Genomic DNA, 15334 nt, shown 5'->3' on the forward strand with positions numbered 1-15334 from the left:
GTGCTGCCGTCGTATGTTGAATCGTTTGCAGTATAATTAAATTGTCTTGCAGATAAAAACCTAGAGAACGCGGAGGAAGCCGCAGAGCAGTTCAAGTTAATTCAGGCAGCGTACGACGTTCTCAGTGACCCCCAGGAGCGAGCTTGGTGAGCAGCGTTTGTCTGACAGCAGCCTGGAAAAGAGCTTTTAAATTCAGCCTCAGCCAGGACTTGGCATTCGCAAGTCAGCACGGGCCTCTGTGGCAGGAGCAGCCACTTCGGGGTTTGAGAGAGTTGAGAGCCACGCAACGTGCAGCCTCCTGGAGAGGCTCAGCTGCGCGCCCACACTTTCCGCACGGTGCTTCGGTGGTGGCAGTGGGCTGGGCACCCGGACACTCCGGGGACCCGGCAGTGTTGGCGTCTGTTTCTTCCTCCCAGAGCAGGAGGCAGCTGGCACGTTGGGATGGATATCCTGGTCAGTGGCCTCCCTGCCTTAGCGGGAAGAGCCAGCACCGCTCTGAGTGCATGCAGGTGTTTGGTGTGTTATTGATGGCTGGAGGTGGTAAGCCTTAAACACATACATAGTGTCCTGTTTCTGTAACAGTCCTAATCTGAAATAGGCAGGCATATCTCTTTAGGGGATTGCTACTTTAAGTGTTCAGTGTAACTTGTTTTTCAAATGGGCTGAAGCATCTACCAGATTTTGCAGACAAAACCACTTGTGTTAAGGTTGTCCTCCTTGAAAGGAAAGGAGCATTTTTCGATTTTTAAATGCTAACTTATGATTTTGGGGTTTTTGCGTGTGTAAGTATTGGATGATTTAAATAATGTACTACCCACTTCTGCAAGCTTATTGAAGCATCTTGCTCAAATGTGTTTGCTACCTGCCTGCTAAGAAATTGCTGCTATATATATATTGTAAATAAAGTCATAGTAAGTAAACTAAAGGACAAGAGAGAATATTTACTGAGCCTGTCTTTTTTTCTCACTGAAGACTTCAGATATGAGACACAAATACCAGACACTGGGCTAAGTTATACGTTGAGGTGATGTGTGTACTGTTTTAGTTTACCAGCACTAGGGAATGTTCCATGTTGCCACATCCTTGATATTGTGAATTTTTGCTAGGTATGATAATCACAGGGAGGCTCTGCTGAAAGGAGGAGTTGATGGAGACTATCAAGATGATAGTTTGGATCTGCTGCACTACTTCACTGTTAGCTGTTACTCTGGATACGGGGATGATGAAAAGGTAATTAATTAATTAATCAATCTTTAATGAGTCAATTTAAATTTCATGAAAAGTGTTGGCATTTGCTTCATGTTGAAAAGCTACACATCGAATAGTCGAGCACAAATAGTAATAATGCTTACACAAATCTTTCTAAGAGAAAACTTACGCTGGACACTTGGGGAAGCTTCCAATTAGTCATGATTGCCAACTATACCATAAAACTATGGAGTGTGTGTGTAGTATTTATTTACATTATATAGTGAAGCATTCCAATGCTTTGCAATGCCATCTGTCTATTCAGAAATATCTTTAACAAGCTAGAATGCTTCAAATGAGAAAGAAAGAAAAAAAAAAAAGCAGTGTAACAACAGTCTTTGGGGAAAGTGTGCTTCCTATAATGAATTCCATGCTGGATTTTAAGAGGCTCATCATAACTTAAAAAGCTCCAAGTGATTAGAAAAACCTCTGCCAGAGAGAATCCTTATCTGTCTTTGTCTTACTATAGTAGGAGTGAGTTAGTAACATCTTAATTCAAGAAGTAAAGAGCAGGATGCTTAATAGTGAATTTTATGCTTGGAGCTTCCTCAAAACTTGGTCCTGTGTAAGCAGAAACTTATCAACATCACCAGCATTTGGAAACCTTTTGTTCTGGTTTAGATTTGAATACAAGAGCTTGACAAGAGCTTGATGCATGAGAGAGGCACAGACTACATGAAGGAGATGGAAATAAAAGGGCTGGGAGAGAATGAGAACTTTATTAAACAGAAGGGTCTTGGTATCTAGAGCAAGTGCTTACAAGGCCTTTACCCCGATCTTGAATTGCTGTCGCAAAATTGCAGTATTCTCTAAAATGCACTACTGTAGCTGAGCATTTGTACATCTATTATTGAGCCATGCAAAATGAGTCAGATTTTCTTCTTTTTTTTTTTTTTTATTTTTTTATTTCAGGGATTCTTTACGGTCTATCGACAAGTTTTTGAAAAGATTGCAAAAGAAGAGATGGAATGTATGACCCAGGAAGATACTGAAGCATTCCCTATGTTTGGATATTCTCAAAGTGATTATGATACGGTAAGAGCAAGTGTAAATCTGAACTGAAAGTAACACAGTTAAGTCGTTACTTTGTCCCAAAATGAAATCAAAAGAAAGGCTCCTGCTGATCTCTGAGGTGAATACAAAGCCATGTGTCCATTACTGGAAAGGAAGTGCTTGTGTTCTGATTCATAATATTTAGGTGCATTAAAATTAGTATTTCCTGTTGGACTATATTATTAGCCAGGATTTTAGTGTGAGATGTCAGACAAACACTTCCCATTGGCATAACCACAATTATGCCAGTGAAACTTACACGTAGTGTCTTGCCTCATTTAGGGAAAATCGCATAGCACTTACAGCATAACAAAGCCTGTAGAAAGTGGGAGATGTGGTGGTTGACCTGCAATGTGAGCTCCCACTATGATACTTTTGTCATCTGTAATTATTTTGTAGTGAGATTTAATTTCCAAAATAGTTCATACTTTCCTTTGTGAAGCAAGAAAAGAAATGTGTGTGGGACACTCGAATTCTTGTCAACCTTGACAATTGTGTTTTATTTCAGCAGACTTAATTTTTTTTTTCTTAAGGTTACCAGTATTCCTGTGTTGAAATTAAATAGTAAAGTAATAGCACTTTCCCCAGTAAATAACTGCACAGTATCAGTGTGCTCAAACATTACTCCTAGTCAGCTACTTCTCTGTGGCACTTTTGGTAGAATTGGACTATATGACTGATTATTTAGGAAATTTGAATTGATATATACCTTAAAAAGGAGTAACTTCAGTGGTACAAAACTTGTCTAATGTTGAAAAGAAAATTGCAAATCAAACTAAGAAGTGTCAGAATGGGTGTTTGAATGTCAGGTAAAATGACAGGATGGCTTAACAAACTCCTTCAATGAAGTTATCTTGAAATATCTTTTGGAAACTGCTTGTGTTGAGGCCATGGGATAGGTATAGACCCAAAATAGCATTTATATTGTCATTTAATAACTGCAAAAATGTCTGGAACTCTAGTATGCTTGTTCATGCTGTTCTGGAAGTATATGGTATGGCAAGCTCTCTTGGAAAAAGAAAAAAAAAAAAAGGATTCATAGCGGTACCTTAGGGGAAATAGGCTTAGTTAAATGGGAAAATCATTATCCCTATTATCTTCTGTTTCCACAAAGAGATTACACTGTTGGAAGATTCCACCATTGGGGTGATCACTTCTCTACTCTGTGGTCATGGGAAAAGAGTTTTAGAAGGGAGCTACAAAAACTCTACAGAGGCTTCAAAATCTTTGATGTGAATGCTACTGAATCAATTTGCAAGAAGCTTGAGAGGCTTCTCCCCGGCAGCCAGGGAAGATATTCTTAGGTCTGAAACTTCCCAGGACTTCATAGGAAGAGACAACTTGCAGGTCAATTAAATGTAGAAACAAAAGCAGTTGGCTCCAAGTGTAAGTAACAGGCAAAACAAAATCCACCTGGGAGTTCATCAAGAGCTGCTGTACAGTCTTCTGGACAATGTCAGAGATGTGCTTGTATTTCAGGTATCTGCTGAGATGGAGGAAAGTCTTGCCTCTTAGAGCTGGTGAAGGGGAGGGTGATCCCTGTCACCAGCTGATGGCCATGCATCCTTATGCATGGGAGATATCCCCTTCTGAAGCAGAAATCTGAAACAGGGAGTCTAATCTCACTCAAGTTATTGGATTAAGTATGAATATTTATTGAGTATAGACCTAGGGTTTTGTGATAGCAGAGAAAAACTGTATATTGAGTTGCCTGCCAGAGGCCACAGCCATGAGCATTTGCACATAGACAGGCCAGTTAGAAATTAGTGTTGAGGCATTGATAGTTGTAGGACACGTGAATACCAATGGCAGAAGGAGGAGAAGGGAGATACTAGAATAAGAAGTATTAAACTGTTGAATTAAGTACTTCTGTGAGGTATTCCAAAATACAAACAGTAGTACATGTAGGATTAAGTAGTAAAAAGGCAGCTTAATGGGCTAAGTAGTGTAAGAAAGGAGTTTAGGCATATCTTATTTCCTGAATATACAAAATGCAGAAGGTTAATAATTCCTTGGAGAGGAATGGAGAATAAAACAAAAAAATAATTATAATGCCATTTGTTTTTAATCCAGCATTTGGTTGTGAATAGTAAAAGAAAGGAGAATAAGGAAAGATCATTTACTGGTTCTTTTTTCATGTGAGAGCTAGAGAGCATAATTTTAACCTGCAGTCGTAGAATTTCCTAACAAAACGGGAGTAGGTGCATCTTCACATAGTCCCTTGTTAAAGTGTGTAAGTCATGGCTTGATGATTCTGTGTGCCAACCCCACCTGGAGTACTGCATCCAGCTCTGGAGTCCTCAGCACAGGAAGGACATGGACCTGTTGGAATGAGTCCAGAGAAGGGCCACAGAAATGAGGTCTGGGGGAGAGAGCCTGGGGAAGAGAAGGCTCCAGGGAGGCCTTATAGCAGCCTTCCAGTACCTAAAGGGAGCCTACAGGAGAGATGGGGAGGGGCTCTTTATCAGGGAGTGTCGCAGTAGGATGAGGGTTAATTATTTTAAGCTGAAAGAGGGCAGATTTAGACTAGACATTAGGAAGAAATTTTTCACTGTGAGGGTGGTGAGACACTGGAACAGGTTGCCCAGGGAAGCTGTGGATGCCCCATCCCTGGAGGTGTTCAAGGCCAGGCTGGATGAGGCTTTGAGTAACCTGGTCTAGTGGAGGGTGTCCCTGCCCATGGCAGGGGGATTGGAACTCGATGATCTTTCAGGTCCCTTCCAACCCAAACCATTCTATGATTCTGTGAGTTCACATGGGTTAATAAAAGAAATATTAAACAAATTCATGAAAGAAAAACCCGTCAAGGGCTATTAATGTCCCTTTTGCACGGTATGCAGAGAGAATACACTGAGAAGAAATAGCACTATGTACATGTGTTAGTTTTGTTGCTCTTTTTGTGCTGGTCATTGGTTGCTGTTGGAAATGTATGGCTGATCTTTGGTGTAGTTTGGTGTGGTGGCTCTTAGGCAATAGGGGCACATGCCTGCTTGTAGACGGTGTGTCTGATTTTGGTAGTGTGTTGTGATTTAACCCCAGCCAGCAGTAAGCACCACACAGACACTCACTCGCTTCCCCCCTGCCTCCCCAGTGGGGGTGGGGAGGAGAATTGGAAGAACAAAAGTGAGAAAACTCATGGGTGAGATTAAGGCAGTTTAATAAGTAAAGCAAAAGCCACTCACACAAGCAAAACAGAAGAAGGAATTAATTAATCACTTCCTGTCGGCTGGCAGGTGTTCAGCCATCTGAAGTAAAGCAGGGCTCCATCACGCGTAACAGTGACTTTGGAAGACAAATGCCGTAACTCCAGATGTCCCCCCTTTCCTTCTTCCCCCAGCTTTATATGCTGAGCATGACGTCATACGGTGTGAAATATCCCTTTGGTCAGCTGGGGTCAGCTGTCCTGGCTGTATCTCCTCCCAACTTGTGCACCCCAGCCAACTCACTGGTGGTGAGACCTTGACTCCCTGTAAGCACTGCTGAGAAGTAACAAAAACACCTCTGCATTATCAACACTGTTTTTAGCACAAATCTAAAACATAGTCTCACACCAGCTACTATGAAGAAAATTAACTCTATCCCAGCCAAAACCAGGACATTGTGCTTTTCAGTTTGACGGGAGAAGTACAGCAAAGCTAAGTAACTGGGCACGAGTATCAGCACAGTCCAGTCCTGCAAGGGGATATTTTTAAAAGTTGCAGTTTGGAATAGTTTGTTGTAGGTTGTTAATTTGGCATGGTTTGAAATTTTAAAGGTTATTATTGCAGGTTTCTCTAAACCTTCATATGATTTCTCTATATTCTGGGGAGAAACTGTGTCCTCTGTAGAAGTCAAAACTGCTATAAAACTCCTGAATTATTTGGTACCGTTTTTGTCCCCCCTCTAAACAAGTGACTTATTAAATTTTTTTTTTCTTACAGGTAGTCCACCCTTTCTATGCATATTGGCAGAGTTTCTGTACTCAGAAAAACTTTGCTTGGAAAGAAGAATATGACACACGAAAAGCCTCAAACCGCTGGGAGAAACGAGCTATGGAAAAAGAGAACAAGAAAACAAGAGATAAAGCAAGGAAAGAGAGGAATGAGTTGGTCCGTCAGCTAGTAGCCTTTATTCGTAAAAGGGATAAAAGAGTACAGGCTCATAGAAAACTTGTAGAAGAACAAAATGCAGAAAAAACTAGGAAAGCAGAGGAATTTCGGAGGCAGCAGAAGCTCAAACAAGCCAAGTATGTAAACATGGAGGAAATATTTTATTTTAAACTTGGAGAAACTATCCATGAGGGTACTATATAGAGTTAGATTCTAATAATAGTTCCACTTGCTCTTTTAAGCATCCTTGAAAATTTCATGTATTAGTTTTGTTCTCAAGTCTGAGTCTTTGCATTGTACTGACATATAGAGACATGATAACTTAAACTTTTAAAAGTTTAAGAGTCTTAAAACTTAGAGTCTTTGCAGTGAACTGACATGTAGAGATCTAAGATAACCCGGGTGTGCTGCAGGTAACTGTCTGTAGTAGCATGGAATTCAGTGTGCTTGTACTTAACCTGGGGAAGTAAGGTGTAATAGTTATAATTTTTCCTTTAATGAAGGAGCTCAAATACTTAATAACAGTGCACTTGCAAAATAATTGCATATTGATTAAAATTATAATAATACTTAAATACATATGAAATATATTGTGTCAAATTTATTTATCTATATTGGTTTTTTTCCCTGAAGAGAGAATGAAGCTGAGGTGTGCACTTGCTGACAAATGGTTTAATAATTCTAAGTCCAAGAGCCAGCTGGAGCAAAATTCAGCTGTAGTGTGCTGCACTGTTTGATAACTTGGGCCACACTTAGATCTGGAAAATTGAGCTGGTACATTCCCATTGTGCAGAGTGAGGGAGTAACGTGCTTGTGTTTTTTGTGATCCTGTACTGTTTGTGGGTTTGGATATTGCAGCAGCTAAAAGCAGCTGTACTGCTTTGAGGACTGAGCGTGCTTTCCTTCTGTCAGCTTGATATTGACCATGCTGCGTAGCATTTCCTGCCTGAAATTCGAGGAGGGTCTGCCTACATTAATACCGCTTTGCTTGCAGCGTAAGTGTGCCCGCTAACATCACAAATTAACTGCTCACATGTTCAGGCCCTACAGTTATTTACTTCATCTTAATATGTTCAGGACTTTCCTCCTAAAATACCAGGGAACAACAAGTTATGTTTTAAATAATACTGTTTCCGCAGTTCCCATCTCAGTGTAGAACTTACTGTATTATTCTACTTAAAGGCTTGCCGAGGAGTATAAAGAGCAGAGCTGGATAACTATGTCAGATCTGGAGAGGGAGTTGCAAGAGATGGAGGCACAATATGAAAAGGAATTTGGAGATGGATCAGTTGATGAAGATGAACTAGAAGTGCAGGAGACAAAAGGCATTGAAGGTATGGGGTATGGGGGTGTGGTCTGTAGTGGGCTGTCAGCCTGAGTGTTGGCTCACTGGACGTAAAGCCCCAGATTCACAGCTCTGACTGTAGTGCAACTCCCTGTGTCTAGCTGAGGTGTGCCAGTGTTTTCCGTTGAACATGAGAAGATATCAACCTACAGCTGTTAATTTATGCTAATGTGTGATTTGGTGAGATGGTCTTGATCTGTCTGCATCCTAATAGTACTAAAGAAGTTGAGTGTGAGTGTTCTGACTATTTGCTGGGGATTTAAGAGCAACTTACTAAAAAATCACTTACCTGACCTTGTCTCTCTGATCCCCATTGATCTCTTCAGACAAACCAAATGATGAGGCTGAAGAAGCTGAATTTGTTGATGGTCTGTACTGCCCTGCTTGTGACAAATTGTTAAAAACTGAGAAAGCGTAAGTCCTTGTGGTTGGGGAACTGGAGGTGGGGGTGCTGAGTTTTAACTTTTTTAAAAATGCATTTTAAAGATTTGTCATCTTTCGAGTACAGACATTGTCAGGGCAGAATTTTACATACTTAGGAGTGATGGATAATGGGTCTGTTATTAATTTATATGTAAATATTGGTTGCTCAGAGCTACCTGCAGTAATGATCTGCTGGTCTTCACAGCATGAAGAATCACGAAAAATCAAAGAAGCATCGAGAGATGGTAGCACTTTTACGACAGCAACTGGAAGAAGAAGAAGGGAAATTTCCAGTATCTTTGGATGATGCAAATGGAATACATACCAAAGAGGAGGAAGAAACAGAAGACATGCCCAAACAGAAGTACTTGAGATTGGTTGTAGTTTTGTCATGACTAATGAGTCTTGGAGGCCCTCAGAGGGATCTTCTGATGATTTGAAGTTGTGTTGGAACTCAAGTTAGCATCAGAGTTCCAGTAAAATGCATGCGTTAGTACAAGTGGATTAAAATTTTGTAGGATAATTGTCTTATATTTTCTATGCTGCTTAAAGTTACATATTAAGGAAAAGTACTGATTGTTTTTCAAACACAGGAACTTGCACAGGGCCAGTGTTTCTTGATTTGATACTTTTTTTTGGTACTTTTGTCAGCTGGATGCTGGCATACATAGAAAATAGGCGTGCTTAAAAGTAGAATTGATGAAGCAAATTGCACAAATTCATTTTTTTGAATGGCCAAAGCATAATACCAGCTATCTCACTAGTATCTTCAAGTTCAGTCTGAGCAGAGTAAATGTTTTACTAAATCCAATGAGTAGTTTAGGAGAACAGTTGTTTTCATTTCAGCCATGAGTAATTTTCTGTCTGTGGCTACTATCTCCTTAATATCATGTTAAGATGATAAGCAAAAATATAACTGAGTACCTTTTTAGAAATTGTGCTTTTTAATTTATTTTTTTTAAACCAAATTTCTAAGGTAATTTTAAGTTCTTATCTTTACAGACTCTCAAAGAAGGAGAAGAAGAAACAGAAAACAATGATGGTATGGAATTATATAATGAAATTCAGGGAAATTTAAACACCAGTTTTCTTATCTCCTAATGTAACTTTTTTGTCCTGAAAAATACGGGAGAACTCGAAATTCTATAGAACTTGAAGACTGTTTTCAGATATTTTCAGTTCTTCTTTGACTGCAAAATAATTTTTATTACATTTATTATTATCACATTTTATTATAGTAATCTCATAGACCTCACTTTGTTCTGTTTGTGCACATCCTAATCAGTGTGGTGCTGGCTCTAAAAAGGCTACAGTCTGAAGTGTAAGGAAAAGAGACGGAAACAGGTAGATAGGGACAATGCAAGGAATTGATCAGAATGACCAGTAGTGGCCCTAGGGCATTAGCAGCTCAATTTGTTTGGTGGTCATTTTCTGCTTTGGTTGCTAGAGTTGGTATAATGCACTGTTTGCAAATCTCTAACTTAAGGGGAAAAAAATGTAACATAATATTGGCATCCTTCTGACACTGTAGTTGTTGGAACTGTCACATCCATTCCACCTTTCACTTGAATTGTAAACATGAGTAATACCAGTTAGTTGTACTCAAGGATCTGAGCCTGTGCATGATATGACAGACCTGTGCTGACAGCAGCAGGGTAAAATACAAGAACTGCAAGCTGTTTCAGGCTTGAGTAGCAGGAGCGCCATAGTGAGCAAACTCTTCAGTTTGCCTTCCTCAAGCTTGATCTTTTTCAAGTCTTACCTCTTCTCTACTTATTGCCTCAATCCTAGCCTTGTCCCATTGAGCAATCTGCACCGGGTCCTCTTCTATCCTTTGCCAATATGGTCTTGTGTCTTCCTCCAACCTAGTCCCGCTAGTCTCCTATTATGTGTTCACCTTCTCTGCCCTCTCCCACACTGTCATTATCTCTCATTCTTGAGAAACTTCCCTGAGACTTTTAAGCAGCTGAGTTTTTCTTCTCTTTGGCTGGTATGGCATAGTCCAAGACAGTATTGGCTTGATCTTCGTGCTTCCATGCAGGCCATCAGGCTACTTTTCAACTCTTGCCTCCTCAATTTGAAATCAGGTCTCATTCTCACTGTGCAGGTTGCAAATAGGCACAGTGTCTCCCATCAGTTTGGTCACGAGGTCGTCTGCAGCCCAGACAGTGGGTGCCACTCTTGCGTAGCATGAGTTGGAATCTTGTGTGGAGAGATTCTTCTGGAAACATCATCCTCTACCAAGCTCTACTGAGTGCAGAGAATTTCTATTATATTTGTTTTGTTTTCCTTGAAGATAGATGGACTAGCCAAGTTTTTTCAGGTAACTAAAACTCTGCAAAAGATACGAGAGGTGATAGAGTTGGTGGGTCATAGTGGTAGGTTAGATTCATCAGTTAGGAGCTGAACTCTTTTGCTTCAAACATGCTCCGGGACTGAACTTTTGCCAAACTGCATGTATTGATTCTACTGTCTTCTGATATGTGGAAAAGGCTGCCAGTGTTTCTGATGTTGGTGGGGGTAGAATACAGGGTGTCTATCTAGCTTCAGTTAGCTCAGTTATTTTTGCTTAAGTGCAGGTGTCTGGCACACAAGACTTTAGTCTAAATAATTAAAATTTTATTAATGAGTTAAGTTATAAAAAAAGCCATTATCTTATAATGTGAAATGGTACCCAGCACAGAATTGGCCCTGTGTTTAATTAAAAGCTACCTTCATTCTTCTCTTCCGTAGTTTTAGAGGCTGTTTTATTGGTGTTTCTTCCCTTCATCACAGGTGTCTTCATCTTTCAAAACAGGACAATTAAAGTTTTACCTGTTACAATCTAACTGAAAACAAAGAGTAAAATTGAGAGGGTCCATGGCTTTGTGTTCTTCCCCACCCACCCATTTTGAAGTAAATGAGAAACAGTATTACAAACATAATTACTAATAAACTTAAAGTACTTAACTTGCATTTCGTCTATTTGGACAGACTTACGAGGACTCTTTTGATAGAAGTGCTGATGAAGAAACAGTTGAACAAAAGGAGGTGCCTTGTGTGGGCAAGGACAGTGGCTCAGCAGAGGAGTTGGTAAATGATGGCCAAAGTTGTGCAGTGTCAGAGGACGCAAGTGCTACAGAAGATGTTGGCCAAGTGAATGAAGCAAAAACTGCAGTGAAAAGGTGCGCTGACTTGCAGTATTGCAAGTCATTGTGTCACTCTGTGTCATGTCTGATACTGTCAAAAGAGTCTAGATTTACTCACCAATGTGAACTGGGGGCGACTTCACTAAAGCAGAGTTTATGAATAAACATGATACTAAACAAGGAGTGTTAGGATCTACTTTGGAAGTGGCGTTTGTCTGCAGATCCCTGCCACATCACTTATCAGTAGCAGACTCATCATCTAGCTGAATCTTGAGATCAACAGTTGATCATATAAGTAAAATTGCTTTATTTTTTTGCTGGAAGCACTTGTGTTGTGTGAAGGAAGAACAGGGGGAAGCAGCAGACACACTGATGACTGAAAACCATTACAAGCTTTGAGTGTTCCTGTGCACTGATCTTGGTTTCACTTTGTTTATTAGCAGTATGAAGCCTAAAGGGAAAAAAGCCAAGGATGCAAAGAAGTCAGCTAAGGCATCTTCAGAGCACCCAACAATGGTATGTCAAATTACTTACACTATTTAAAAGCTGGTGGTCATGTTATTACAGACAAGGTTGGTTGGTTGGTTGATCACTTCCAGTCCACAAATTCTGTTTCAGGTTGGGTTTGTTTTGCTTATTTTTTAATAGTGCAGGTATTTCTATCCCTGTGATTTTATTAGAAACTAGGAAACTGGAACATCAGCTCTTGTCCTCACAGAGAAGACCGGTTCTAAAATTTCAGTTCTAAGAGAGTTGTTAAAGCTCTGTATCTGAGGCAGTTCAAACCAAATAAATATAACACCTGAAGACAGAGCTGTCAGGTGACAGGCAGTACCACTTGCATCTTTCGTGATACTGAGCAAAATCTTGTAATAACTACAGCTAAGACATACTAAATTCACTAAATCTCAGAGCCCAGAGTAGTAAGTGTATAGCCTTTTTTAGTCAGGTGAGATCTAAAGTATTTATCTTGAATTACATTTACAAGGCTTCTATTCTTCTTGGGTCTACTTTGTACTCTTTAAAATTTCAAGAAGTCATATTTGTGACTTTTTTTTTTTTAATCTGTATGTGTTTAATTGTTAATCAGTAATGGAATACCTGTGATAGAAATGAACAGCTTCTTCACATTTCATCTAAGAGAAACTGCATACAACAAATTAGTGTATTGTATTTATTACATATTTCATACGAATGTGAATTATTTTGTTTTTTCCCTCATTGTAGAATGAAGTTCCTATCCACTGTGTAACCTGCAACTGTGCATTTCCATCCCGAAATAAACTGTTTGAACACCTAAAAGCTACAGGACATGCAAAAGCAACACAAGCACCAGCTGTAAATGGAGCTGTAAACACCAGAAACAAAAAAGAGAAACGTAAAAACAGATAGAACTTTGTTACAGTGAGAGTCTTCAGAATTGTACATGAAAACTCCCGAAACTGAAAAGATGCACATTGCCTGTAGTTGGAGTTAAACAGAGAAGACAAGTCCTAATTTTTGGAAAAAAGGAAGATGCAACAAAATGAATATTCGTCTTGTGAAGGAACCTGTGCTTTCTTTTGGTTTTATCAGCCTTTCTTTAATGACTGTATTTGACCTACCATCTCAGCAGCTTTCATATTGGGGATAGGGAAGTAGCAATTCAAAGCTACTCCCCTCGTATTGCTGTAGAAACTTGAATGGGTCAAGTACCCACACAGAGATAATAAGAATTATTTTAACACCTGTGTTGCTGCTTTTCTTTTGAGAGGGCTTAGCTCAGGGTGGGTGTAGCCAATACAGAGGCCTGTGCTGCTTTCATCGTCTATCAGAGATGAAACATCACCAAGACATGGAAAAGCACAGACTTTTCTTCTGACATCCCTAAGGGCCCTTTCAAATTCCCTAGTTACATTAAACAGCAGGCACAAGGGAAAGACTAAGGTGACAAAACTGGTTAATCAGTTTTGGCAACTGCTGTTGGTGTTGCACATCTACCTGCATGCCAGGTATTGTGAAAAAAAAAAAAAAAAGCCTAGTAGAAGAGCCTTACGGGAGTAAGTGAAGTAAATGAGTGATGTGAATAAATCAACTTTTTCTGATTTCTAGTGAAAACACCAGAATTAGTATTGCACCTCTGTTTAAATGCATAATCTCCCTGATCGTGAGTAGCACTTCTTAAAAAAACAAAACCAAAAACAAAAAAAGAAAGGTGGGACTACAAGCACCACATGACAAATGCATTTTATACAGGACTTGTCAATGCAGTTGGAGAAGGCAGTGCTCAGCAAGGGCTGTACTATGAGGTTTGAGAAGGCCCTAGAGTGAAATTTTCCAGAAGCACCCATCCTGCATTAACTAAGTTTCTCTAAAGTTTCAACTCATCACGCAAAATGGCAGAATACTTTCCGTACCCTGGAAGTTGATGTCGTACGTTTATTTGGTCAAGGAATTACTCAAATGTTAAAATTTGAATGAAAGTAAAATAAGAGATGTACAGTTCTTGCTGACTGTCCACATTGGTTTTTGTGGAAACTGAAGGGAGTAACAAATGAAAACATTAATTTAAAAAAGTGATTATGTAAGAAAGAAACATGGCATCTTATGTCACCACTCAAAGTTTGCATCTTTGCTAAATGACTAATGGGCTGTGCTGTGCAATCGGAAAAGCAGCGGGAGGAAAAGTGTATTTTGGAGAGAATGATGATTGGATTAGAGCCCCATGATAACAATAATTACTGCAATTAGAAACTTTTCAACTCTGTGCAAACATTTTTTTTCATGCTCTAATTACAGTGTATCCTTGTAATAAGGACAAACACTTTCTGCTCTGAAACCTTCAGTCATGTTCTGTTCAGGGTGCTTCTCAGCCAGAGATTGACTATGGTTATGTAAGTGAAATCTCACAGGCTCAACCCTGCAGTATTACTTTTTGACTTATTTTTTTTTCTTATTTCAGTAAAAACAAATACTTTATTATTTGTGTGGTTTACAAATGCTTTTATTTATTGGGTATAAATGGCAAAATTTTGGTACCAGGGGTGGGGGCGGCAGCAGTGACCACTGTGGAACACAGTGGGTACTACCCTGCATCAGACCTACAGCACACCATTCAGGAGCGTGTGGTGCTGCTGTGAAAACATATTTAATAACTGGCAGTAAACACAGGCCCATATCCTGGGCTGCATCAAAAGAAGTGTGACCAGCAGGTTAAGGGAGGTGATCCTTCCCCTCTACTCTGCTCCTGTGAGACCCACCTGGAGTAATGCATCCAGCCCTGGAGTCCTCAGCACAGGAGGAACATGGACATCTTAGAGCAAGTCCAGAGGAGGCCCCAGGGAGACCTTATAGTGGCTTTCCAGTACATAAAGGGAGCCTACAGGAAAGTTGGGGAGGCACTCTTTATCAGGGAGTGTAGTGATAGGACAAGGGGTAACGGTTTTAAGACGAAAGGGCAGAATTAGATTGGATATTAGGAGGAAGTTTTTTACTGTGAGGGTGGTGAGGCACTGGAACAGGTTGCCCAGGGAAGCTGTGGATGCCCCATCCCTGGAGGTGTTCAAGGCCAGGTTGGATGAGGCTTTGAGCAACCTGGTCTAGTGGAGGGTGTCCCTGCCCATGGCAGGGGGGTTGGAACTGGATGATCTTTAAGGTCCTTTCCAACCCAAACCATTCCCTGATTCTATGGCCAGGGCAGCAGGAGGCGTGCCATAGCAGCACTGGTATCACCCCCAAGGGGACTATGGGTGCTACAAAATCCAGACAGTGTACTTCCCCAAAACAACTTTATTAATTTTCCTGTCACTCTAAAAATTACCAATTTTTTAATGACTTTCATAGATGAAAGATTAATTATGTGTCTGCCTCTTTATCTGATATGCAGTTAATCCAATCAAGGTTTTTTTGTGTACTAATGCTAGCACAGGTGTGCAGCTAATACAGGACACCACTGCAGAACTGAACTGTTGTTTACAAAGCAGATTAGAACATATTCTTTATTAAACACTGGATCTGTCAGACCACTCTTATGACACTGAACAAGTTTTTCATCTTCAGGGTATAATCTC

At 40.1% G+C, this 15334-nt stretch overlaps 1 protein-coding gene across 1 annotated transcript; it reads left to right on the forward strand.

Annotated features, from left to right (window-relative positions):
- Window positions 1–45: 45 nt before the first annotated feature.
- Window positions 46–12677, forward strand: DNAJC21 (DnaJ (Hsp40) homolog, subfamily C, member 21; the record flags this gene model as incomplete). Its single annotated transcript, XM_010078135.1, has 11 exons — window positions 46–146; window positions 1107–1230; window positions 2161–2283; window positions 6222–6526; window positions 7572–7723; window positions 8061–8148; window positions 8363–8521; window positions 9160–9199; window positions 11131–11321; window positions 11726–11801; window positions 12513–12677. Coding segments are annotated over 11 exons (1524 nt in total), but the record flags the coding sequence as incomplete, so codon positions are not given.
- Window positions 12678–15334: the final 2657 nt, after the last annotated feature.

Source organism: Pterocles gutturalis, unplaced genomic scaffold (genome assembly GCF_000699245.1).
Source record: "Pterocles gutturalis isolate BGI_N339 unplaced genomic scaffold, ASM69924v1 scaffold31563, whole genome shotgun sequence".
In the NCBI taxonomy this organism is placed as follows: Eukaryota; Metazoa; Chordata; class Aves; order Pterocliformes; family Pteroclidae; genus Pterocles; species Pterocles gutturalis.